This window comes from Megalops cyprinoides, chromosome 18 (genome assembly GCF_013368585.1).
Source record: "Megalops cyprinoides isolate fMegCyp1 chromosome 18, fMegCyp1.pri, whole genome shotgun sequence".
Taxonomy (NCBI): Eukaryota; Metazoa; Chordata; class Actinopteri; order Elopiformes; family Megalopidae; genus Megalops; species Megalops cyprinoides.
The window spans coordinates 23,391,676-23,419,263 of record NC_050600.1 but is presented as its reverse complement, the minus strand read 5'-3'; the positions used below and the strand labels follow the sequence as shown (position 1 = coordinate 23,419,263).

The following is a 27,588-nucleotide window of genomic DNA, read 5'->3' as shown; positions in this document are numbered from 1 at the left end:
TCTGGTACCCTCTAGTGGTCCTATCAGGAATTGTCAACATGACAGATCGGTTAACATCCTTGCAGAAATACATGGGAGGGTCAAGCATCTGAACAACCAGCTAAGGGTAATGAGAATAACATCTGCTGTAATTCTGTACCCAAAGTTATTCATGTAGTCAAAGTTGCACAGATAATGAGAATGAAAACATATAGGAAAATAAGAACTTGAGAATTCATGTTTACTCAAGAATTCAATTTTTGTGTGTAATGGGGATGTACTTGACTGAACCTTTGCATTTGATTTAAATATGTGATGACTGGCTGACATGCTGTGATGTGTCTAAAGCCTGGGGTACACAGTGTGATTTTTATTGCTGAAACTTGACGCAAGCACACTGAAATGTAACAAAGTCCTATTCACATCAAGGCCCTGCCTTCTTAGCTAACCTACAGTTAAAACTAACAAGCTGGATAATGAATGATAAATAAGTGTTTTAACCTGGATGCGCACAAATGCAAGTATATGGGCACATATGTAATATGTTGGACACAAAAATAAAGCACAAAAAGACACATTCATGTAAAGATTCTGACATCCAGCCCTGTATAGCGAATAGCAACACCATGTTGAAAGGAGGACTTGATCATATCAACAGCATAAGCTCAACCAGTTGGGACAGCAACTTCTGTCCTCAGGCAAAAGGCTTCACATTCTTAGAAAGAATGTGTCATTCTGCAACAGTCATTCAAAAGAGGTCAGTTAAAACAATGTTAGCAGCAGGACTGCAATCAACGTTATCAGCGTCATAATGGTCGTCTGATGATAACCTGCACGGTCATCATGATTAGAAGTTAAATACCTTGGTCATTATAAAAGAAAATGCAGCGTCACTCCCGCTCATAATTACATTCGCAGACTATTAAATACAGGGGCTAAACATACTCTACGTAAGATATTTCTGATAATATTGTAAATACAGAATTTATTTAACAGTTGGTTGTGAGTACATGAATACTGAGAAAATACAACTCTCATCATCATAACCACGAACGATACATGAAGACACATGAAGCGCAAAGTTATGTTTTACACTGGTAATCTACATTTGACCAGCTGTGCTAATACATTCAAGTAAATCCAATACTATGAGCTCATGCTCCTGCATTTTTAAACACATACACATGAATGGGCAGAAGAGAGCTGCTGGAATTGTGATGAGGTCATTTCCCCTCATTGAGAACATGCTGGTAAATGGTTTCCTGTCAATTACTGTGGTTTACTGACTGATAACACCTGCCACGCTGTGGAATTCTATTAAATGTGGATTCAGCAAGGGCGAGTGGAAAGATTGTGATACCATAGCTGGTGACATCATCATCACCACCTATGGTGCAGAAATTCATAGAATGCTGAGAAGGCTAAAAATCTCTGTTGTAAAATCTTCCACAGTGTAGGAATAATTCAAAATGCTGGAAAGTGTTAGATGAGTTCAGAGTCAGTAGAAAAATACCACCAACATCTTTATGTCTTAGAGCTGAAATACAAACTTGTTAGCATTACAAGCTTACTGTTAAGCTTACTCTAGCAATTACGCATTTAACATACCTTTTCATATATGACACACAAATCTCAGTTAAGGACACTGTTATCACAATTTTTTTCATGAAAAGCTTAAAACTACTTCAAGAACATCATCTTTATTTTTGGTGTGCAAAAGCAAATATGCTTTTCATCATTTTTTGTTGCCCATATTTTAGTGTAACTGGCCCAATATTATATTCTCACGGATTCTTAACATTTTTAAGCCAATCATCAACAGAAATAGCTCACTCTAACTCGGTGCGATGCACATGAAAGTGACCAGAGGACAGCTCTATCTCATAGACTTCTCTCAGACTTTATAGAAGGGCCATCTCTCGCTCCTTCAGTTGGGGGTTGAACAGCTGGCATACTTTTGTGGGGGATGGGGAAGACAGCTGCCAGAGTATGCCAGCTATTGACTGCCAAAATGGTAAATCATAAATTTCTTCCAAGGGTTGAATTTTTTGTCAAGGCTGGGTAAATGTTTAGGTAGGGCTGGCCCACCCAGGCCTCTATGTAGAACCGGGTGGGCGTGCTTGACCAGAGTCAGAGTAACTGATCATAACCTTTGTCAGCGCAAAGAAGTAGGACCTCATGGAGCACTCCTCACTGTTCTTAGATATTTTTTTCAGTTTACTCAGTGATTCCCTAATCAATTTGCCAACCTTCTATCTCTAACCAGTCAGAAGCCACCCAGGCCCGCTTTTCTCCAGCAGGGGCACCAGCAGGGGGCAGAATACTTGCAGGTAATGAATATGTATCCGATGCCTTCCATCCTGCAGCAGCCAAAGTGTGAACATCATGAGCAAACTCTAGGCTGCAGCCTGTGAAAGCTGAGGACAGCACAGTGAGACGTCCAGCTCAGCAGATGTCAATGAGGAGAAGAGGGCCATGCTGGGAAGATGAGTGAGGTCATTATTGAACTGAAACGCTCACTTCACTGCCCTGGGCATGACACCAGACACACACACGCACACACACACACTCACTCTCTCTTTCTATCTGAGTCAAGGTCACCCTGTGTAACTACCTCGAAGCTTGTGAGCTTCATCCCTTGGACTCATCTTTCTATCTGTGTCTCAGGACCTCACTGCCTGTTGGTATGTGAATGCGCTCCATTGAACATGTGCATATACTGTATGTGACCTTGTTTCACTTGATTTTTGAAATGCCCTGTTACAGTTGGAGCCCTTAGTTTAATGATTTTATTTATCCATTTTAAAATTACCGTGAGAAAAAGAACTAATTTCTCACATGAAAAAAATAGATATGCATAAAATCAATTTGATATTTTAAATGTTATTTAGTTACACACCCAGATTTTTACTAAGGCAATTCAAGTACCTTAAGAATACAACCAGAGGGTCAAATTTTGGATTCAACCTCAAGCCTTTTGGTAACAAGCTCATACCAGTTCTCAAGTCACTTCACTGCAACAAAAGCAAGATCTCAGCAAGATGGTACAATAGCTGTATGCTATATCATTCAGAAGGTTGATGATTCTGATAATAATAATAATAAACTTTTACCAGGGCTGGTGGGATTATTTGCCAAGACAATGACATTTGCAGTCAGTCAGGAATGTACTGAGGTTAGATTTACTGTCTTTTTGTGTTCACAATGACCATACTAAAATGCAAATAGAAAGACAGTCATGGAGATGAATCACGGAGATGACATGGAATGAATGGTGATATGTTTGTGTTTTCTCACTGCTTTTACAGCTTTGATATTGCAAAAGAGACAACGTGAACATTTTAAAAATATCGATACAATGAATAAACTGATTTAGTGGAGGCAACTGCGAGAATTTTAATCTGTTATCGGGCTATTTCGCTCATATTCACAAGTCTATGACATGTTAGTTGCCGTTTTTTAATCTTCTACCTTTACATGTTGAACGCGGATACCTTAAATCTCAGTTCTCCCGGACATTGAAAATGAATGTAGCCTTTTCCTTTAAAAGTGAAGTCAGTGGGCCGTGCAGTTGTTGCATTGTGTAACAGTCAATCATGATGTCGCTCTGGAGGGTGATGTCAGCTTTTCAGTAGGGGTGGGCAAACATTACTGTAAAGTATTTGAATAATAGACGGAAGGAGGTTATACAATAAACGGAATCCCTCTGACTAATACTCTACACTTCTGGCTAGCGACAGAGCCTCCAGCAAACATGGACAGCGATGACGAAAATATGGAAGAAATCGTTGAAGGTAGAATTGATTCTAAACTAATTTGCATGTCACAGATACACAAATGTAAGATTGCAAAGACAAAGCGTGGTTACTTCGTTTCCTATAAACTATGCGGTATGTGTGTGCAGGCAGCAATGTGTTGGTAGTTAGCTAGCACTAGCGAGCACGCCGGGCCCAATACTGTCCACGCCAGGGAGTTTATTTGCGGAGGAGACCGGCAAGTGCGGCGTTCAGAGTGCCGAAGAAGTAAAAGACTAGCTAGCTAACGAGGTAGCGGCATCTGCGTATGCGTTACAAACGTAAATCGAGTAAAATTGGAGAGTGAAACATACGTTATGTTGGAGGTTGCACGTTCGATGACAACGTGTGGTTTAAAAGCGTCTAAGCACGTTCTGTATAGATGTTTTACAACGTTATAAAATCTTTCGGAAGACTTATCTGAAATGACAGCTGTAATACGTAACAGCCGGTTTTGCGACAGCCACACAAATCTTTTTAGTACTTCTGTGTTAAAACCGTGCCTCATTGTCGTAGTGCGAATGTAACTCGGTAGTTACTCTGTTATCACATCTTGTTCTCAACATGTCTTGTGTTGCTTGAACTGTATTTGAACGATGTCATCAAATGATATCATTTAAACGACGTTGCAGTATAGATGACGGTAGGCTGGGTAGCTACGTTTCGCCGCCAGAGCTGAAAGTTTGCTAAACATATTCAACGCGCTCACGTTGCTGCTTAATTATTTACCATCAGAAAGATATTCTTTGGTGCAAGTAAAATCTTTGAAACGCCTGTGTGCAATATATTACATAATCGCTGTTCGTATCGTTTATACATTGCCTTTTGGCTTCTTTATATATTGTTCAAAATAAATGAATTGTCTATTTGACATCGCATGCTTCTGTGAAACGTGTGATGTGCCAGTCGTGCGTATACTGTGAGTACCGTTGACCTACCACGATACAAATCTCAGTGTTTAAATGTAATCGTGTCACTTTATGTGACGTCTGGATGAGTAATTGTGTGAAGGCGCAATACAGAGACTTTTAAGTGATTGGAACTTAAAAGTGTGATGTAATTATTTACCACAGAGACGCAATGTTTGTTCTGAGGGACAGGCTTGATTCCTTAGAAAAACAGAAGGCAAGTGAAATTTTCATATTTAGTGCACCACTTGGTTGTTATGAAGATGTCCTTTAATCTGAGGCTAATGGCTAAAATTACAAAGTTCTTTGTCACTCTCATACCTGAATGCACAGAAACCACTTTAAGTGCTGTCCAAGGCTGTGGAGATGGCTTGTAATTATTAGACCCATGGCTGTGTAAATAATGTGTGCCTCCTGGTTAAAGGTTTGTGCTTGAGGAGTCTGAGATAAATAAAATGTTACTAGGGCTGGAACTGCATCTAAATGCAATGCAGTTTTTATCATAAACATTGAATAACAAATCCAATGTTACTTTCTTGTTCTTTACACAATCATTTTCATTACTGTCATTGATGCTTAAAATTCTGTGAATGGTAAAAATAATAATTGGTTATGTTTGTCATGAGAGGGCATGGAGATAAAAGTTTGGGACTAGACTGAATGGGAGCCAATGAAGTTTTGGTTCTCTGATAAATTAAGTTTCTCTGAACATATCAAGGGCTCGCAATTTAAGCCTCATGCACCAGTTTGGGATGAGGGCAATTTTTCTCATGAGCACAGTCTGCTCAGCTAAGTGCCGTGCAGAAAACAGGATATCAATCAAGGTACCATTTGTGAGATCCACATTGACTACGTAATGTTGAAGCATTCAAATGTAGCATTCATTGTTCCATTATTTTCAAGGCTTTCCGTGCCAGAAACGAGGCTGCGTAAACTCCGCTGCAAATCACTGCCAATTTCTGCCTCCGTTGAAATGATGCCACGAGATAAACTAAACAACTGAAGGTATAGACTGAGCTTTGTCCACTTTGAGGAGTCTGGGGGAGTTCTGTTATGCAACTCATTTGAAGCAGCGGTTTCGAATTGGACAAAGTGACTCTGCACGTGACCCCATGCAAAATACAGGCTCGTTTATTCAATTTCGCCTCTGTTCTGCTGCAGCTGTTCGTCCCCTCGTCCGAAGAGGCGAACCCAACTTGCCAGCCGTCTGTTACAATTTAACAATGTGTGTCAGACCGTTACGTGCTGTGGGGGGGGGGGGGGTTAACATGTTATGGCCTGCAAGGGAAGAGAAGAATTGAACATGTGATGGGGACATTTAGTGTTTAGCCTATTATTAGATTGGTTTGGAATGAAGGCAGTGGTTTTTTTTTCGCAGGGTAGGTCCAACAGTGAGCCCTCTGTGCTGGTGGCCGTGATGAAAAAGCCTGGTCTCTGTTCACATTTAAGGCGCTGTTTTGGGCCTGAGGCCTTCTTTCTGTTCAGCCATGTCAGTGTGGTCTCACAGATAATCCCCCACTCCGTATGAAAGGGAGTTTTCAAAGACAGCCTGGACGATGAACCAGGTTGCTATATGTCATTTACTTGGTTTATGGTAGTGTGGTCTTGCACTATGTGCAAATATTACAGTTATTTTAAGAGATATGCGCAGTTGTTATATTCAGTGTGAATTACTAATCGACTGATGCAGTTAAAGGTGTCGGCCTACATGCACCGGTTCTCCCTCGTGCCCTCCAAACATGTCCTCATAAAAGGTGCAAGTATTTTCAGTGGCAATCCCCGCAGTAGGTTGCGCATAAAAGCACAAAGAAAAATCCTGAGACAAAAAACCCCAATACACTTTGGATTTCCAAATTCTTTATGAGTGCATGGCTTGCCTGATGATAACATAATTTTTTTTGTGACCCATCCCTCATGGAAATGTGTATTAAATGTGTAAATGTGTAGTAAATTGAATAAATATAATAAACATAAATGCATTTTTCTTATATTGGGAGAAAACAAAACATAAACAGTTCCTGCATTTGTGGGCAATTTCAAACATATGTTGTAGCATTTATTGTAAAATTATTTTACACTACATTCTACATTGTAACTATAGTTTTTTATGTGTACATTCTCTGTTCTCTTGTGAAAATGGCCGTTTAATAATTATTATATATGTAGGCAGGTAGCAGCATTAAGTGAAGTTCCCTGGATTCTGAAAGGAATTGCTGCATGCAGTACTGTGGAATAAAACACAGGCTGCAGTGGCACACAGGATGCGGTCATAGGGAACTGGCTGTATCATGTGTTTCACATGCTTTTGTGACCCACCTCAACCTCTCTCATACGCCATCTCTGCATCCCAGCCCGCTTATGAATATGAACGTGTGAATATGAGAATATTGCTTAGATATTCACAAAGACTTCTCAGTGCAGCTTTCACTGTGAGCATTGTGTAACATAAGAGATGTAGAACCAAATTATATTTAGTAATAAGTGACGGTAATAATGATGATGGCTGTGATGATAACAACACTGGATGGCGGTTCTGAAGCCACTGCAGTGTGTCGCTGTCATGAGAAATAAACGTTCCTCTTCCCTCGTGGGGGGACGGATCTGTCTCTCGCAGGCCCCCTCGACGAGGACGACCAGCCGCACGGTTTCTGCACGGTCACGTACTCCTCCAGCGACCGCTTCGAGGGGATGTTTGTCCACGGGGAGAAGAACGGAAGGGGGAAGTTCTTCTTTTTCGACGGGAGGTGAGGGGTGGCGACATTGCAGATTATGCCAAGACATGTCTCAAAAAAAAATTTAGGTCAGAGTGCTCTTTGGAATGCCAGTCCTGGGGATTCCAGATATCATGGATGACTGTCTTTTTCATGTACAAGCATCCCTGGATTATTGTCCGGATTATTCAGCGTCGACCACAGCTGGAGTTTTTAAATGGATGGATAGGCAAATGCAGGGTGGCAGCTCTCTGGGAAAAATTACCAGTAGTTAACCTTACAGATGACCCTTAAATACATCATACACATATACAGTAAATTTGAACTTGAAACTCATTTTAAGTTTTCTGGACAGAGGGCAATAAGTATTTCAGCACTGATCCCAGGCAATGTTTAATGGGCCTCTCCAAGCACACACACAAGTAAATTAATTTACTTGGTCCATCCAAACAAACACTTTCCCTGGGTTTATTTTTTTAACTATTCTACTTTTTTGATGATGTTCAGTTTTATCCATTCCTGTTAGCCTTTACCTGGAGGACAGTGAGGTACAGTAGATATATTAGCTAACTTTAGCTACCTCATTTAGACTACTTTGTCGAGGTAAGTTGATGCTGGATGTTATATTGATATGACAATGAAGATGAACAGAAATGTCTTTAGAATGGCAGTGCAGAGGGCAAAGGTCATTACTGGGCGCCAGTGGCTAGCTATCTTAAGGGTTCAAATCCAATTACCCAGCTTTCTCCATTCTCTATTGAGTTTGCAATTAGGCTGCTCCACGCAGCCTGTGGAACATAATTAACACAGAGAAGAATCACATTAAAGTAGACCTGTTCCACAGTGGAAACAGACTGTTTGCCCAGGGTGGGCAGGATTCACACAGGAAGGAAGACGTTGGTATTAATTTGCAGACATGCTGGAGGACAAGTGGCGTCTGTCCCTGTACTTGCTGTCTCTGCCTGGGTTTCTGTGCATCTAGTCTCCTATACAGCTTCATTTACAGAAAAGCTTTGCATGGTCACTTTTTTCAATGAGACTATTTGTATTGGGGGGGGTATTGAGCAATTTTGATGACTCAAAACAGATATTTGCCCAGCAAAATTTCTGTGAAACAAACATACCCACACTGAGATTAATTAGCGATAGAGAGTTAATTGAATGAAAGGGGAAAGGGTTTATCTGTGGTGTGAAAGGTTAAACTGAGGAATCTAGATTGGAGAAGCTTGTTTCTCTGTCCACCTGGTGAACTATAGAATACTGAGCTCAATCTAAGAAATGTGGTGCAACGTTTTACACAGGCTTGAAGGAAGATGTAGTTCAGTGCTGTAATGAACAACTAATGACAGACTTCAGATCCAATCACCATGACTATAGGAAGGTTTCTAGATGTTTGCCTATTAATTTCACCCCAAATGGCATTTTACTAATGACTGCCTTAGAAAAACTGTAATATTTATGGGGTATTACCCTGTCTTGTACATAAACACGTTATACCTCAAAACTAATAAGTTAAAAGCATTTGACAGTGGAAAGGCTCTGCACCACGTGTAAGCTAGAGCCACTGTTTTCTGTAAATGCAGGAGTACATTTCATCAGGTTTACTGCCACTCTTCATTTCCATTCAGCGTATGCTGCGTAGCAGACAGGTAGCAACTACATTGCGCAGGAGGACTTTTATTAGCTAATAAATCATATGTTCCTGTAATGTTAGCTACTTGTGCATTTATCGTGTCCACTTGCGAATTGCGTTTTAGAGCCAGTTTTGAAACTGGCTCATTAAGCCCCTGTTTCACAAACACCTTATGTGCTATACAGGTCTGTCGCAGTCGGGAGATGGTCCACATGAGAACCCATCTCGCATCAAGCAAACCACACATTTTCTTTTCACCGTGACTCTGTCTAAGAATAAAAAAAAGTCTTGCTTGTCTGATGGGCTGGTCACCGACAGCTGACACACGCCTAAATGCGCTGGCCTCGGGCTAGCGGGCGAGGCTGTGTAATCTGTAAGCATGAGAGAGACTGACGTCATGGTTCAGCGATGCAGGCCGCGCAGAGCCGAAGCGCATAAAGCCCCCCCCGGGCCTGCGTTCCCCCTCCGCCTCTCACACAATGCCATACTTCACACAGACAACCGAGCAATTAACGCTGAGCGGAGCGGGGACAGTTCAATTGTGTTCGGCACCGTCTCACATCTCTCTCTTAAAAAATACATTTACATCACGTGCGTGTGAATAGATTTGTGCATTTACTCAAGTGCCAGTGCAGTGATTTATGGTCTGTTCCATTATATATTACATATCAGGCACTTCTTATCAAAGTCATCTTACAGTTTACATGTTATCAGTTTTCCCGAGCTGAGTGTTTACTGGAACAATTTTAATGCTCCTGCTCTGAGCTCAGACAGCAGTTCCAAAACCACGGCTCCACACTTCTCCTTTTCCGCCAACATATCCTAAATGACCTCCGTTTCCCTCAGTGGAAGTAGCTCAGGTTTGCCACAGAGTGAGTCTCTTCCTATCAGGAAAAGCATTACGTTATTACATTTTTTTTATTCGCTTTGAAGACTCCCTTATACAGATGACTTGCATATCTTATGTGTCGTCCATTTATACTGTTTAATATCAACAATTGTTCAACAGTACAACAGTGGTGCCGCTATTAGGAACTGAATCAGGGTGAACTTTTTTGCGTCACGAGCCCTGCTCCTTACTGCTACGCCAGCTACCAACCCACTCTCTCCCCCTCCAGAAAATAAAACGAACACGTGACTCAGATTGTCCCGCCCCTCTCTACGCAGCACACTGGAGGGCTTCTATGTGGACGACGCCCTGCAGGGCCAGGGCGTGTACACCTACGAGGACGGCGGCGCGCTGCACGGGACCTACGTGGACGGCGAGCTGAACGGCCCGGCCCAGGAGTACGACGCCGACGGGCGCCTCGTCTTCAAGGGCCAGTACAAGGACAACAACCGCTGCGGCGTCTGCTGGGTCTACTACCCCGTGAGGATCCTCCCTTCACACAGGCCTGTTTTCCAGTTTGTGAAGTGCAGGGAGAGAATGCGTCTGTAATGGAGTCCTAAAGAGCACGGTCAACATAAAGCAGTGCACTCTCAGCTGTGTGAATTATTCATACCTTCAGGATGAGGGGGAAGATGTGCTTATATATTGTATGGATATGTTTGCTCGGTGGGACAGTGATCTCTGTTGTATTCTTGCCACTTTCAGTACCACTGCAGAGGTTCTCTGGGATAAGAACTGTATACAGGCTTGAAAACATGGGAACATTGATGGCATCTAATTCTGCTTGTAGTGCAGGCCAACTTTAGTAAAAGACCTGTCAAACACTGTAGTGTATTTAGCTTAACAAATGTGGCAGTGCTCCATAGGGATGATGGAACATATCATCACATTTATTCACAATGCCCTGTTACTTCAATATAGCTCTCACTCTCTCAGGACCTTGTATTCTTTGTGGTCTGGGCATGGCTAGGACAGTCCCTAATGTTCCTGACCACATCACAGAGTGGTGTCGTAGTGACTGTATGGGGCTGTATAGCAATGTGTGTTTAAGCTGTGAAGTGAATATAACCAGGGGCATGTGTTAGATTACTGGCTCCTTATTGACCTGTCTGTGTGGTCCTGTTTGACTGTTGTGGTTAGAGCAGGAGAAACAGCCCAAATATTCATGCTTGTCAAGATTTAAGGACAATTTATGTGTGTATTTTTGATTTAATGTATCTTGATTATTTTAGTTCGAATGTGTAAGATTTGTAGGTTACACTTTTATGTCTTTATGTCTTAGGTTGTACAGTATGTGTGTGTAGGCACATGCGCTTGTGTGTGTATACATGTGGGTGAGGCTGTGGTGGGTGAATCAAGGTAGGATAATTCAGGGACAGAAATGGAAATTCTGATACATGGGAGTTTGAGCCATATCAGGTTTTACTAGAAGACAGTAGGCAGAACTGCCAGGGGGCACCAGCCTTCCTCCGGTGAAACCTGGACTGGCACAAACCGTTTGCTTCCCCTTTAAGTCACGTGCTGCTGGTGTGTGACGTTTAGGACAGGGGCTGCGTCGTGGGCGAGGTGAACGAGGACGGCGAGATGACGGGCAGCAGCGTTGCGTACGTGTACCCCGACGGCAGGACAGCGCTGTATGGCAGCTTCGTGGAGGGGGAGCTGATCGAGGCCCGGCTGGCCACCCTGTCCTCGGTGGAGAATGGCCGACCGCACTTCGACATCGTCCCCGACAGTGAGTGACCTCACAAGCTGGGCCAGTGTTGAAATTCGCACATTCGCTGGACACACATTGTGTACAAACACACGAATGACATGACAGCCCATGATTCTCCTTTTTACAGCCAATCATGTATGTCTCCCCTTTTCACAGCCAGTCATGTATTATTCTCCTTTTTACAGCCAATCGTGTATGATTTTCCTTTTTAAGCCAGTGAATACATGGTGTACTGTGTGCCTGTGTCCACTTGTTGTCTGGCTTCCAGTTTGCACGCCTCTTGGCCAGGTCATTATTCTCAGCTCTCAGTCAACCTACTTGGTTAAATAAATAGATGAATGCATAAATCAACTTGAACACAGCATGTTGTTTTACAGTCCTGTGGAATCTTGGATGTCATTGTAAGTCTGGCTAACTGGCTTTCTCCTGTGTAATAGCTGTCCAATCTCTATGCTTCCTGTAGGCCCGGTTTATAGCTATGACAAGTCCACCTCCTCCTGCATCGCTGCCCACGGCTTGCTGCCGGACCCGTACGAAACAGAAAGGTACCATCTGTGTTCTGCTCAGACCTCTTACATTTATTTCAGAGAGACTTTGGTGACTTCAGTCTTCAACAACCAAATGGTTAGGGTACAAAATGAGGTGGACTTTTCCAGGACACCTCTCAATAATACAGCCTTTAAGGGAGCAAGTATTAAGTGCAGTGACAGAAAAAGACAAAATTTTACAGACCGGTGTAGTCTTCCAGAGGCAGCACAGTGTGCAATGAATAGCTGTAATTTTCTAAACACAGCACTCCTGCATTTATGTGGAGCCAGTTTTCAAAAATCTCATGCAAATTGAGCACTGTATGCCATGCATTATTTTATATTTTGTGGAAAAAAACAACAACCTGATTTGCCATTCAGTTTTGCAATAAGCTGCGGTGTGATTTGGGCATTTACTCTACCTCACACTCCAGTCCAGTCAAACACCGTCAATGATAGCTCTAATCCTGTGTTGCCCCTGACACCATGTCGAGCACGTGACTTGATGCCGCTCTTGTCCCGCAGGGTGTACGTGGCGGACTCTTTAATCTCAGGGGCGGGGGAGGGGCTGTTCGCTAAGATCGACACGGAGCCCAACACCGTGATGGCCTTCTACAACGGGGTCCGCATCACGCACTCGGAGGTGAGAGAGAGAGAGGCCTGAGCACTCAGAACAACTCAGCACATGGACCCGCATCCAATGGGTTGAGTTTGACTTCTTTTTTTTTTTACTTTGATTGAAATGGATTGATGTTAAGATTTGTCAGGTGTTATGCCATTGAGATATCTGGTGCTGTGTCATCCATTCATGTCTTTCGAAGGTTATGTCATTGATTTATTTGGTGATAGAACATTGATTCGTCTGGTGTTAATATAAATAATCTGGTGGCAAATTTAACTACCAATTTGTAATTTTCAAAAAAAAAAAAAAATGGTATCACCATACACTATCTAGTTGATGGGAGGTTGCTGTTATCGAGGCTTGTGTGTACCAAGTGCCTGTTCTTGGACCTGTAAATTTATTGAACCTTTAAAGGCATAGAATACTTGAATGAGGTGAACTTGTGCATTGATTTAATGCACAAATAGAATGCCATTTTGTTTAGAATGTGTGTATGCTGTCCACGTACCAGACACCTGATTTTGAAGACCATAATGTTTTAATATGGCATATTGCTTCTTATACTACTGTACTGCAGGTGGACAGTAGGGACTGGTCCCTCAATGGAAACACGATATCTCTGGATGAAGACACGGTGATTGACGTCCCCGAACCATTCAACAACATCGAGAAGTACTGCGCTTCTCTAGGGCACAAGGCCAACCACTCGTTTACCCCGAACTGCACCTATGAGCCGTGAGTATTCAGGAGGGTGGGCATTTGTATTCAGGAGGGCCATTGTCTTCATGTGCGAGCTGTGTGCCCAACTGCACACCTTCCTGGGAGTTCATTATCAAATACTTCGCGACTTTTCCCAGAAAATATTCAGTTACTCTCAGGTCAAATGCAGACTTTAATGGTTAAGTGTAGGGTTAGATGTAGATGTGTCAAGGGTCAAATATAGAAGCTATGTATGTAGAATATCATTTTGCAGACGCTCTCATCCAGAGCGATTTACATAGAGTACAATTTTATCCATCTACACAGCTGGATATATATTGAAGCAATTGTGGGTTAAATGCCCCAGCAGTCCTACTCCTTACCGCTATACCACACTGCTGGTTTAATGTAATGTACTGTAATTTAGAACATACTGATCATTTTAAGGGCACTGCCCTAAGCACCATTTAGATGAGGCAGATGGAAGTCACAGCAGTTTAATCAGATGCTTGCTGTCGGGTGAAAAAGCCACCCTGTACTGACTAAGTGTTTCCTTCTCCTCCCCACAGCTTCCTCCACCCTCGTTTTGGGCCCATAAAGTGCGTGCGCACGCTGCAGGCGGTGCAGCGGGACGAGGAGCTGACGGTGGCGTACGGCTACGACCACACGCCCTCAGGGAAGAGCGGGCCTGAGGCGCCCAACTGGTACAAGCAGGAGCTGCAGGCCTTCCAGGCTGTCCAGACACCTCCTTCCCAGTGAGAGACCCGCCCACGCCACGCCCCCTCCAGCTCCAGCTCCGCCTCCCACAGCCAACCGCCCCAACCCCCACCTACCACCCCCAACCCCCCAGCACGGCCAGGCCACACCAGGGACAAACGAGGCAGGCGACGCTTTCCAACACACAGACACACACCGAGGAACTATGCACTACACACCAACCAGGGAGTCCCTCCACCCGTAGCTATCGCCACTCCTCAACTAGCATTGTCAGTGTAAGGGTCAAGAGTCATTTTCATTTCTTTCACTCATAAGAAACAGTGGTCAGACTTCCGTGCCTCTTTTCTCCCCTGCCCCCCCCCAAATGCATGCAGTTTACCCTCGCAGTGATAACTTTTGCGGTGACCGCGGTCGAAGCGTTTCTGAAATTTTTGACGATCCCTTAGCTCAAGCGTTACAAGTACCTCGAACCTCCTAACCAGCAAAATGCAGCATTGTTGCTCGTGAGTGTGGTCTTACAGCTTTCTTCAGCATTCTTCGCATTCATTCTTCGGTGCAGATATACTCTATCCTGGATTTGTGTGCTCTTTCTTCTCCAGGGTTCTGTCTCCACCCCACTCTTTGTTTTGAAAGTTTGCTGCAATGGGAACGGACACTTTGTCCAAATCTAATAGGTCAGGAATTATCAGTAAATCCCAATGGCTTTGAAGGTTTGTGCAAACTTTATGTTTTGGTCAAAAAAATATACATATTTATTGAGGAAAGTGACATGCTTGAATGAAATGATCGTTTTGACAAGCTTTGCTTCACCATTTTGGGGTGATATACTGCTTTCTGAAATTTGTGATTACAATGGATACCTTTAGTACTAGATACATTAACCATACTTTCCAGCTCTTTGTCCAGCATGTGACTTTGTTTTAACTTGAGTATGGTAAAGGTAGCTTTCTGAATATTTATTTAAATGCTTGTCAGTGGCTGCCTCCTGCTTCATTATATTGGCTTAGACTTAATGTAATCTATTTTTTGTCAAGGGAAAAATGTGATTTTGGGATATACCAGGCTTGCTATAAATTGTAGTCCTTTTTATGAATTGTAGAATTTTTGTTCATACAAGTCTGTTAATTTAAGAATCTTAATATTTCCCTGAGAAAGAACATCTGAATTCAAAAACCTAACCATAAATTCAAGTGGAAATGATTTTTTGAGAAGTGACCCACTTAAAACAGCAACCACAAAAGTCAGAATTGTTAAGTTGCTATAAGGGTCATGTATATAGAACCATAGTATACTGGCAAGACAGCAATGCTATATCACTGAATTAACATTACAGATATATTTATCATAATGTTTATGCAGCCTCATGAGTCAATTTCACATCAGATAATGCATTGTTCATTCAATGCAATACAGCTTATCTGTTGTAGATCTTATCATCAAAATATTGTTTGACATTTGCCTTAAAAAACATATTACATAGTAGTGTATTAGCTCCGCTCTCAAAAGAAATAACTGCTTATTTGCTGTTTATATGATTACAAAATAAGTATCTGCATTTATCTTTGTATTTTATATATTCAGTAGAGTTGTAGCCTACATTCAAATGACAACTAACAGATCCCTGACCTTTATGTAATCTCAACGATACTCTGTCTTTTATTAAAAACAAATCTACTTAAATGTTTTTTTCTTCTAACCCGAGGAAAGGATCCAATCAGGTAAAGAGCAGCTGTCTGGTCTGTTGTTTGTTTCTTCTGCTTCTAAGGAAACGCATCAGGTCACAGAAAGCGAGCCGGTCAAGTGCGCACACTGGGTTTTTTTTCCCCCTTTCTCCTTGGGTCTCTGAGAGACATTTGCACATGCGGTTGCACACGGCCACTCTCGGTGCTGTCATTAAAACGGAGGCCTACTGACAAGATGAGAGGGTAACATGAAGCACATTCATTTTTTGCAGTTACCGAGACCTGTCCCCGCCTCCTCCTATAGAGCACACTTAGAGAGTGTGTGTGGGGCTGAGGGGGGGGGTGGTTTTATTAGACTGGATCCCAAAAGAACCCTAGCCAAGTGTACATTTTGATTTAGAAACCCCCAACTCAGCCACCTTGTGATAACTCGAGTGACGAGATCTCTCCTTACCGTTACACATAGATTGTTACTGCCTTTTGTTTTCACCACTCCAAGTGAAATCAGGCCTCACTATATTCATTTGAAACAGAAACAGAAAAGAAGAAGAAACTAGACAAATACAAAAGTGCCAAATCAATGTCGGGCAAGAAAGGCGAAATATGATGTAAAATATGCGATAGATACGTGCACTGAATCAAATATTATTGTGCTGTCACTTTGATTTCTGTTGTTGCACACCGACATGGTGTACTTGTTGAAATGTATTATCGAATATGTTGTAAATTAGTGGTCTGTCTGTAAGTTGTACTGCCCGTTCCTTTAAATCAATAGAAGTCCATGTTCTTTTGTGTCCTAATAGCGTCAGGAATTTTGATATCATTTCAAACGTACTGTTAGAATGGACCTTTTAAAATCTGACTTAATAATATCCCATGTGTAGCAATAATGTCAAGGGTTTATGATTGTGTTAATTGCTTATCTCATAAATATTTATTTATTTCTTCAATGGCGTAAACACATAATTTATGAAGTAGCCCCTAAAGGGAAATAGAATCGCAGTTTTAAGGGTACTCCTGAATATCATTTTAAAAGAATTTTCTCAAGGTGGTGGAAGCATCAATATCATGTATTAACCATGTACCAGTAAGTCAATTATACACTGTTGTGATTTTTACTGCTGTTTAACAATTCCGATAATGGCTACATTCACATTTACATTTACGTTATATTTTCAGGAGAGACCTGATTTTTGAGCAATACACCATATTTTCTATATATACAACTTACACAAGTAACCAGATGAAATCAGGATTAAAACAATAGTGGCTCTAAATTACCATGTTTTCCATTTTCCATACTGTTGTTCAAATCGAGTACTTCATGGACTGAGAAAGGACAGAGATGGACACATCTGATGACCTTAAGTGGCTTTTAACACAAGACGCTGCACAAAGGTGATCGGCCAGTCTAGATGGCTGTGACATTCTGAACGCTTGAGCTGTATCACCTGTTCAGAAAAGTGTTCCGATAATATTGTGCTTTTGTGATTCATAAAGATGATGATGACGATGATGATGATGTTGATGATGATGAAGATTATTTGAATATGTCACAAATGAGTTTGATAAGCAAAATGTCCCACAACATTTCAAAATGGTGCTGAAGGGAGCTGAGGTTTTGGAGTGCATTTGAACTTGCTCTTGACTTCATTCCCCAGTGAGCACTTTGTGAATCAAAGCGCTGCAGTGTTTTACTTATTAAACTCATTCCGGCTTCACGTTCACGGACTGTCGAAGACGTATCGGGAGGTGTGACAAGACCTCCCCTGAAACTGTGGAGAAAACCTTCACTGGCTGTCTACAGACCAGTGCAGTGACTGTCGATGGCGAACAATTCAGTTTCACTCACCAGTATTATTAATTACTGCGAAAAAGCGTTGTTCGTGTCATAGGGAATAGCAACGATATTTTAAACCATATGGTAGCAGAACATCACCCTTTGGTTAGACGTTTTACAGGTGACATGAAGCGGCTCAGACGCACAGCGCCGTTGACATGGCGGACAGTGACCTAAGAGGATTGCTTTGAGGTCCTCGTGTAGTCCCGACCCCACAAGTTCACCATAGGGACGTCTGTGATCCGCCACTGTTTTTTGCCTAAGAATTCCAAGCCTTAGATCTGTGGATTCCTATCTGCACATGATCAGACAAGCAGGTGAGCCAGCGTGGCGATTGTTTACAAGAATCTGTTTGCAGAGTGACTGTGTGAGCAAGTGTGTTGAATGTGTATTTTTATTCCTAGACGTGGTGTGTTAGGGCGAACGTACAAGACAGGTAGACAATGTGAAAACGGCAATAGCAAGCTGTAACTGAGAAGTCTCTTGTACTATATTCAAAGGAATAATAAAGAATATGTGCAATCAGAATGGCTACTGGTCTTTCATTTTGAGCTCAGCAATAGATTGGCTGAAAACCTGCTGTCTTCATCTTTGTCAGCTCTCGGTTGTCCATCAGCACCTCAGTCTCAAGATGTTTATGGAATACTTTGGGTAAGTATTCAGGATCGTTCAATCTTCCTGCATTTTAAGGAGGGGTTACAAAACAGTTGATTTTCAACTGTTGGCTGAAGTTTGTTGTTTTTTTTTTTCAGTTGGCTGAAATGTTGAGATTTTAGTCGAATGGAAGTTCCATAGGGGAAAGAAAAATTAATGGACCATTTTCTCAAAATGAACCAATATACTTTTGAGTAAATTTGTTTTTAATGCATCTAGAACGGTATCTGGTGCTTATATACTAAAATTTCTGTGAAAGCTTTAATAATTTTTTCAACAAAATTTTTTTCAATTGTCAACTTCCATTGTGTTTCAGCAGGTGGTGTTGTACTATTTGTGTTATTGATGACATGAAACATGCACATATATGCACACATACCTTTTGAATGCTCATATACATGCCAGTGACTAACAGAACCCTTGACCTTTAACCCTTACCTTATTTGCAGTGCTAAGAAAGTAAGTATTTATTGCTCTGGGGTTGATGGTATTCGCGACCCTGTCTCTAGCAGTTTTGAAATCTCCACAAAGGGCTAAAGAATGGAACTCTTCTTTTGTGACTATGATGTATTCTTCAGAAGGGGGGAGATGTGAACCTGGACTGAAGGCTGCCCCATTCTCCTGAGTGATTTTCTTCCACAGATGAGAAAATTTTAAGGTCCTCAAGAACATAATTCACTTTGCAGCAAAAAGTACAAACTGTACAAAACTCCATGCACATACAAATTACAACATTAAAAAAAACACTGAAGACGTAAACATGGGTTTGAGAAACAAAAGTGCAGAAAGTACTGATGATGAAGTGCTACAGTAGTAAAGTGTGACGGTAATACAGTGAAAATTCTGTATTTGTGATCTGTGTGATTTCTGTATTTTAAATTATGATTTTCTGATCTGTTCAACATTTTTTGGATATCTGAACCTGTGGCCTGAAGGGAAGGGCCGGACCTCTTGATGCAGTGGGTGGGAAGTGAAAAGTCTGTACAGGTTCAATACTGGAAGGGAGTACCTCAATGTTGAAGTCAGAGGCAGCAGGCCAACACACAGATGTAGTAGTGCTCAGGTCTTGGGTTCCCTGGTTGTGGTGGAGTGTGGTATGTAATATGGCGGTGAGGGGGTGGGTAGCTGAGATCATGTCTTGGGGCTCCATGTGCAGGAGGATTCTGGGGGGGGTGTTTGGCACTCACTGTGATTTCTCTCAAACAGTGTGAGACTGTTTTGACAGGGGCACTTCACCGGGGACAGAAGAGACTTCAATGACAGCCAACTCAAGACATGTTTGGCGGCGAGATGACACCATCAATATCAGAGGATGCTTCAGGGTCTTGGGCCTGGATGTTGTCATTGGATGCTGAGGACACAAGATCATGCACCATATTATCACTGTAGACTAAAAGGAAAGCATTGGAACAGGACAATCTGGACGCCGGGGCCCACACTTCTTATGCCCAAATCTTTCAGTTCAACACATTGAAACAACTGTCAAATTATTGTGTTTCAGACTTCTATTTTACATTTTTTATTTTTGTTTTATTCTGAAGACATGCACCAAATGAATGTATGTGAATACTATGCATTTGTTAAACAAAGTTACTTAACTACTCATGGTAATTGGGGTTATAGCATTAGAAATACTATTAGTACTGTAGGCCATATATTAAAATAACGAATTACTGTGTCAGTACAAAATACTCATTGCATTTTGATGTAAGATGGTTAGCGCCCTTATGCGTTTTAACAAACGCAAGGCACCCGCGAGATGTATAGTGATAGGGAAATCTTTGGGAATCTCCAAAATCTGCATTTAAAAAAATGCAAAAAAAAAAAATAAAAAAAATAATAATAATAATAATAATAAATACTAGTTATCTGGCGAGTGAAGACTTGGCTGTGTTTCTCTTCACACATGTTGGGAACTCCAGTCTTAGCGGTGTAAACTGCATGTGGCACGGTCACACCAACCACAAACGGGTGCGCTGTATTTTAAAAGAGGAAAAACAACATACTCGCCTGCTGTTAACGATTTCCAAGTGTAGCCTATTTAAACTTTACTATTTCCTCTTCGCTATATAAAACGTATTAGATTTCGAAAGCCTTAATAAAGCGTCGGTTATCGAACCCGATTTGATTTGTGACATATGGAAAAACATGTTTTAGATGTGATGCATCTACGATTTTCGGAAGGTCTGTGTCAATTTTAAATTATAAAAAAATCATAAAAGTTCATAATCTCCCCCTCGTAATGAAAGAGTTAATCATTACGCACGCCATCACAGTGCACCTGTGCGTACAGGTTATTGGATAACAGTGTTAGAGTTCACTTGTTCGCCCTAACAAAGAGAAGAGGAAGTAGAGCCATAGTCATCTGCTTCAAGACAGGTCAGTATATACAGGCTGTTTTTTATGGAACTTTGTGCGATATTTTCACAATAAGTAAGTTTGTCATATCAACTAATTCACGAGGAAGTGTGTTTGTTGTATTTTAATTTCTTGGAATATTCTTTTCAGCGGTGTAATTTCCAAAGAGCTACTCTGAATCTCGATGCCACATTTATCGGTTCGTTAAACAATGATCCCGCATTTTTGTTTGAGGTGAACATCCAGCCATAAATTGGCAACCACCTTTTCAGAATGACCAAAGCGATGATTCGTAATGTGTCGGAGAAAACGAATAGCTTTTGTCTGTATTCAGATTGCAATTTATTACAAGTCGTAGATCAAATGAAGGAGGAGAAGTTTGAAAAAACTATTAGACTGTTTCAAAACTCGGTAAGATTGGTCTCCTTTTAAAAGCGCTTTTTTGGGAACTTCCAGATATGAGTTAACATGTGTGCGTGATTCTTCGCACAATACACCATAAAAAGCATATTATTCGTTTATAAACGGCGCATTTGAAAGTAAGTTTAACGTGTTTAATTCTTTCTGTTCGCCCAAAATGCTGATATTTCCTCTCCACCTAGCCTTATTGGCGTGCACATTAGCCTTAATTCCAGTTTTGATGAGAACCTGAATCGAAAATCGGTGATGCGGTGAAATTATTCCAATAAACCGTAGATGGAACGGACTGTATAATGAAATGCATCTCATCCATGTTTGCCGTGTTTTAACCTGAAAACACCGAGGAACTCTTTACTGTTTTAACTGCTTTGAGTGTTATCGTCAGCCAGAATAAAGTTTAGCGCACAACAGCGTGTGCAAATTTAGAGGAGTTACTTACGAAATTTCCACAATGTAGTAGACCTACCCATCGAGACTGCCATTATTAAACCGTACAAGTTAAAGAGAGGAGTATCGTTACTGTTCATGTTTCTGTCTTATGCCAAGCTTTCAATTTCCCCTGGAGTTGATCGAATTAAAGGGCTTGTTTGGAACACCCAAACACTGATTTAGTGCGTGCCTTCCCTTTCCGGTTTGATATCCACTCTTTTAAATTTTGTTTTGACATCAAGAAGTGCCTCACGGAAACCAATCATTCAGCATGCCAGCCCTCTCAAAAGTTCTTTTGGGAGTCTCTTTCTGTAACTCCTTTCAATACTAGGTAATCTGTTTCACTGTCCCTTCACACTGCTGTCATTTCACTAGGTTTGAAAGTGAGACGGTAGTTTGCTCCTTGTGATTTCCTTTAGTACATCCCTTCAAAGACTGGAGTTGCCCACTATGGAGTTGGTGGAAAACCTAGAAAGACAGATTGCTGGGATTTAGGGGGGCTTGACTGAAGAATTTCTGGGAAATTATGTTTCTATTTGATATGTAAAAATGTCTTTTTGCATGAACATGCTAAAATATTCTTTTTGTCCATGCCAAAAAGTAAGAAATGGAGAGGTCTGTGGGAAAAAAAAAGTCAGCTTTCCTCTTTGTACAAACTTATTGTTTCCTCACACCTTCGGGGATTTACACATACTGCATGTTACACATTTGTTTGCTGTGATCTACAGCTTCCAGCAGCTCTGTCATGAGTTTGAGAGGCCCAGATAGTGATGCTCTCGCAGTGAACTCGAACTGACCTCTGCGCATTTATTCACCGTAAAAGGGAAAGACACGTCAGTCATCTCGTCGTCCTTGTGATAGTGCGCGTCGTCAGCCGCGTCACTCCGGATGGACGGGCACACGCACGCAAACAGCTTTGATGTGACAGGCCTCGCTGGCGCATTTAAAGTCACTTGCGCCTCTTGCAGCAGGCCGAGGGAGAGGATGTCCGGGACGATGGACCGTTACAGGTACTTCACCTTCAACCAGAGGAGCACGGTGATGCTGGGCCTGCTACAAATGGCGTGCGCCGGGCTGTGTGTCGTCTGCGGCCTCATCGACGCCGCCTTCCGCAGGGACACGACCCTTAGCAGCACCAGGGCGCCGCTGTGGGCCGGGGCGGTAAGGGACGCTCGCCTGGGTCGCTGTTGTGTGGCATTCATTTTCCGTCCTTATCCAGACTTGAGCAGCTTACATATCAGTTATATAGATGGATGTTTACTGAAGCGATCGGGTTAAGTGCTTTGCTCAAGGGTACAGCAGCAGTGCCCCACTTGTCAATGTAACAAGCAGCGTTACAGGACCTGCTCCTAACCACTACCTGACACCGCTGTCACCACGGTGTACCGCATGCTGTCCAAGCTGTTTGATATGTCTTTGCTGTGATGCCCCTGTGGCTGCATTACGGTCAGTTGGGTTTGGTTCTTCGTCTAATAAGTCATGGCTGCTTTCATCACCTGATTGATTTCAGATCATGGCAGTACCAGGGGTCCTGGCGCTCTTCTCCTCCCAGAGGAAGAACCCTGTGCTGGTAAGTGCTAAGGTTGAATGGGCTGATTTTAAGCCATACAGCTTTGTGATCCTTAAGGTATTAAGGTATTTCACTTGAAGAGCAATGCATGTTGGGTTTTTTATTTCAGCATGTGCTTTCAGCATGTTTCAGCATGTGTTTTCAGAATGACTTGAATTATTTTAGTATTTTTGATTATCAAATTTGGACAAACAAATTGACTCCAATGTCTTTGTGAACTTTTAATTGGTAATTGGTTGTAATTTGGCTGAATATTGTAAAACATCTATTGTGCCTATATCAGCCAAAAATGATTTATACATTTTATTTATTTGGCAGAAATATCTATTCAATGATTTATAACCTAAATTTAGCATGATATGTTAAATACACAACTCGGGAGCAAGAACATTATAGTACTGCCCAAATAGTATAGTAAACTTAGTATTTGCTATTTTGACACCTCATGCACCTTGCTTTTCTGTGATTTCCCTTTGGAAACTGGCTTCATGTTCCCATCCCTATTTTCCTTTTTGTCCTCCAATACCTTGGTTTTTTTGACAAGAAGCCAGTGAACATCTCCTCCTAATGCAAGGGCAATAAATATACACGTTTGAGAAACTACCTTCTTATTTATTTTTTTTTTGGAGTGGCCACCTAGCCGTATGACTTTGGTATGACTGCATAAGAGGAGTCTGTGTAGGGGGTGGAGGGTCTGTTTCTGATTGTGACTTTGTACTGTGTGTGTGTGTGTGTGTGTGTGTGTGGTTGTGTGGCACTCTCGCCAGGTGAATGCCATGATCGTGGCGTCCGTGGTCTCCTGCATCACCACTGCGATGGCGGCCATCTACGCCTGCCTGACGCTGAGCTACGGAGAGGACGACGACGAGCTCTTTCACCCCCATCACCTCAGCATCCCTCAGGCCGTACGCCCCCTCCAGCTTGTTCTTCTCTCCTGTCTCAGGGATGCTGATGGGAAATTAAGTCCAGATTCCTGTTTAAAATTACTACTTGCACTCTAAATGTGGGCTTCAACTCTCATCAGCACCATTGTAAATTCTTAGCATATTGAGCCTCAATCCTGGGTGAGGATTATGGAAGCATGTGTGACATTCTGTCTGGTTAGAGGTGCCAGCCCTTTAGGTCCTCATGTCCCACACTGCTGTCCATAGAGTATATACTTGTTGCTGTTTGTTTTCCCCCCATCACTCTTACATGTCTTTCATTGATCCATTCATACACAGGCCCTCTTTGGACCCAGATAGTGATTTAGTTTTTTTTTTTTTATTTTGATTTATGTCCTGGTGTAGCCTAGAGTAAACAAGTGTGTGTGTAAAAGGAGGAAGTAGGAAGTATGTATGCCCATGAGAGAAAATCTTCCAGTGACTAGCTGTTATTGCTGAGAGAAAAGTCCTTCTGCAGGATCCTGTACATCTTACCTTTCCTGGTATGCAAATAGCACTTCCTCACTACATTTACTTGTCCAATCATCATTCGCTCTGGACTCTGAAAAACCCCTCCTCCCACAAGACTTGCAGTCTAGTACGGTGTAGAAGAGACTAGAATATAGTGAGTACAGGTACAGGTGCTGCTGGCTTGTGATTAAAATGCCTCCTCCGACCTTTCTCCCCATCCTTTGCAGAAGTTTGTCCTGAGCAGGATGGTGAAGGGGGCCAACGCCACAGTGCTGCTGGCCTGCCTCAGCAGCCTGCTAGTGTCGGGGCTCTTGGCTTTCCTGGGCTGCCGCAGCCTGCCTCTCTGTGCCTGCTACGACGCCACCACTGGCCTGGTGAGTCCGGCACCTCATCCATGGACACATGCCCACATTCACCCGGTCATCGCGCCAAACCTCACAAGCTTTGAACCTCATGGTTCAAACAGTCGTCATCTTATCTGCTATTCACCTGTTTGCTTTACTCTTATTTAACATGTTAAAGGTTTAGGTTTCTTTTGGACGAAGTCCAGATGTTTTGTTTGGGTGGACCAAGCGATTGTCAAAGAAATCAGCCCGTAGATGGCAGATGTATAAATTCTTGCGCTTTAATCTATACACTGGTCCTGATGATGCTCCTAATCTATACACTGGTCCAGTCTCCATGTGCTTAAGGTACTGTTGGCAAGAATTTAACGGAAAAAAACGTGGTTAAACATCTAGTTTTTTAAATGTTGTGATAAGCTGTTTTGTGTAATTTGGTGGCAGGAAATGCTGGTTCCCCAAAATGACCCTGGTCCCCAGACAGAGATGGTGTGCACCTGGCAAGGTACGTGAAGGCGGGGCCACATGTACAGATGTCCTCAGGTGTCTGCATCCATAAGGCAGAATGACATCATGATCCATATTAATGGACATGATTGAACTTGACCTCCCCTTTCCGTCTGAGTGGGCCCTGCCCTGCCTTGAGGCAGTGAGGTGGTCATTTTAACTTCAGGCTTTAGTTTGGGTGAAAAATTTGCCATGACTTGTTAATCTCAAGATTGCAGACAGAATTAGGCAGGGAATCATTTAGCTGTAAATGTTTCATAGATGAAAAGGTTTCAGTTTACTTTAATATGCTTTCATACAGTATATACAATGTTAGTGATATGACTGCTGTTCATAGCCAAATGCATCTAATAAAGTAAGACAGAAATGTCCAGAAAGCAAATAAGTACTTCCACCTCTCTCCCAGCAGGTGGCGATGACAGACTATTCAATGCACCAGTGCAGCTCAGCGACAGGAGTACAGAGCAAGAGGACAGCCCTTCCAAAGTCCCGCCCTATATCAGACTGGTTTGAGCCAGCTTGTTTAACAGAAGGGCAAGGACCCGCCAAAAAGTGCTACTATTGTTTTTTTTTATGTACATGTTTTTATGCTTGAGTAATGGTCTACATATTTCAGTTTTCATAACTTCAATCTTTGCAAATACTCTTAAGTACAATACTGGAATGTTTTAGATCATAAACTATAGTGGCTGGATTTGTGGAAATTTCATGAGGCAAAATTATGGCTCTGCTTTTTGTTATACCAAAAATAAGCTGTCATTTGCAGACTTGTTCCTCAGAGGCAGCCGAGTCTTCTTCCTGGAACTGGCTTAGCCTGTGACTCGTCCTTCCCCCTAGTACGTGATTTGAATACACTCAAGAGAGCTAGGTCTCCTCTGTCAAAGCTGTGCTCTGACACTGATTTTACATGGAGACTCCCGTGCAATATATGCTGTACATATTGTAAATGATTTAATTTTGATTTTTGTAGAAATGGAAGACATTGAAAAAAGTGAGGGAGCAACCAGAGTTTTTGCACCTGTTTAGATTCATAGCACAGGAGTGCTATCACCAAAGCTTATCCTGTCTTGCAGCAGTGTTTGAGATCAGTGAAAGATGCAGTGAATGGCTGCACACACACCCAGGAGTAAAATAATGATGCCATAAAATATTAAGCATGCAGCACATTTTAGGTGTGTGTGCCTAAGAGCAGGGAAAGCCATTCAGTTATACCACTAATCAAGCGTGCCGTTTCATATGAAACACTGCACTTATTTGTGAAGACTAAGGTTGCTCTTCCTTGCAACTTTTTGAACAGTCCACTGTACTTTTGTATGTAAATCAAAGATGTGCCAAAGACCTGTTAATTTATTTCTCTATGTCTCTTTTTAAATGGTCTCCTGAGGCTATCCTTCAGAACCAGTGCAGACTTATGACTGACTGGCAGTGTGTTCACTGCTCATGTGATTTTGGAATCTGTTTTAATATTCTTTGAAATTTGATATTTATGACTAATAAAATATTTTATTCAATTTATATGACCAGCTCTTCTGCATTTTTAAAGTTGAATATTTTCTTCAAAGGGAAATTTGTGTTATGTGGGAACTATCAGCATTGTTCATTCTAAACAGAAATTTCGGTTTAAGGCATTTCAAAACAGTTTGACTTTGTTTATACTGATGTTAACACTGCTCCTTTTTTAATCTAAAATCAAGCCTAAATTATATTCTAACCACTATTTTCAGTCTTAAATTGGGACTTGCTGTATTATATCAAATTTAAGTTGATGGTAGACAAGTGGTTTAGTTTGTCAGTTATTTTCAAGTATTGTGATTTTCTCTCTCTCTCAGGAAGTAATAATTTGTCACTGACAAATCAGAAAACTCTTTTAAAATGCTTCAGTTACTTATCCAGTATTAAGCTGTATTTAGAAATATTGTAGTAATAACTGTATACTCAACTCTCCTACCTGGGATATTGAGCATGATCTTGGAATACCACTTGCAAGGCAGCAAACTGCAGGAGTGACATGCCTTACCACACTCCAAAAAGCTACTGCACATAATAAAACACTAAAGAGCTACAGACACCACATCTTTCACACACATGTATCACATGCCAAGGAGCAACTCTCCAAACATTGTCATGACAAGAATTGTTAGGCTTCCAGGACCAGTGTTGCTGCTTGGTAGTTCTCCAAATTATATTTTGTCTCATTAAC

At 41.9% G+C, this 27,588-nt stretch overlaps 2 protein-coding genes across 3 annotated transcripts; both read left to right on the top strand.

Annotated features, from left to right (window-relative positions):
• Positions 1-3,574: 3,574 nt before the first annotated feature.
• setd7 (SET domain containing 7, histone lysine methyltransferase) lies at positions 3,575-18,240 on the top strand. Of its 2 annotated transcripts, XM_036551503.1 has the most exons (8): positions 3,575-3,773; positions 7,296-7,425; positions 10,193-10,394; positions 11,457-11,646; positions 12,092-12,173; positions 12,681-12,798; positions 13,355-13,512; positions 14,046-18,240. In XM_036551503.1, the coding sequence occupies exons 1-8, from the start codon at positions 3,734-3,736 to the stop codon at positions 14,233-14,235; spliced, it is 1,110 nt and encodes a 369-aa protein (XP_036407396.1). In that variant the 5' UTR covers positions 3,575-3,733; the 3' UTR covers positions 14,236-18,240. The 2 variants fall into 2 exon arrangements, with proteins under 2 accessions (XP_036407396.1, XP_036407397.1); XM_036551504.1 differs by lacking the exon at positions 14,046-18,240 and having other exon boundaries at positions 12,681-12,859; positions 13,355-13,430.
• Positions 18,241-20,729: 2,489 nt separating this feature from the next.
• zgc:113425 (uncharacterized protein LOC541425 homolog) lies at positions 20,730-25,928 on the top strand. Its single transcript, XM_036550688.1, has 7 exons — positions 20,730-20,748; positions 22,545-22,737; positions 23,087-23,146; positions 23,914-24,051; positions 24,768-24,914; positions 25,326-25,386; positions 25,798-25,928. Exons 2-7 carry the CDS (start codon positions 22,561-22,563, stop codon positions 25,899-25,901), a joined length of 687 nt encoding a protein of 228 aa, XP_036406581.1. The 5' UTR covers positions 20,730-20,748; positions 22,545-22,560; the 3' UTR covers positions 25,902-25,928.
• Positions 25,929-27,588: the final 1,660 nt, after the last annotated feature.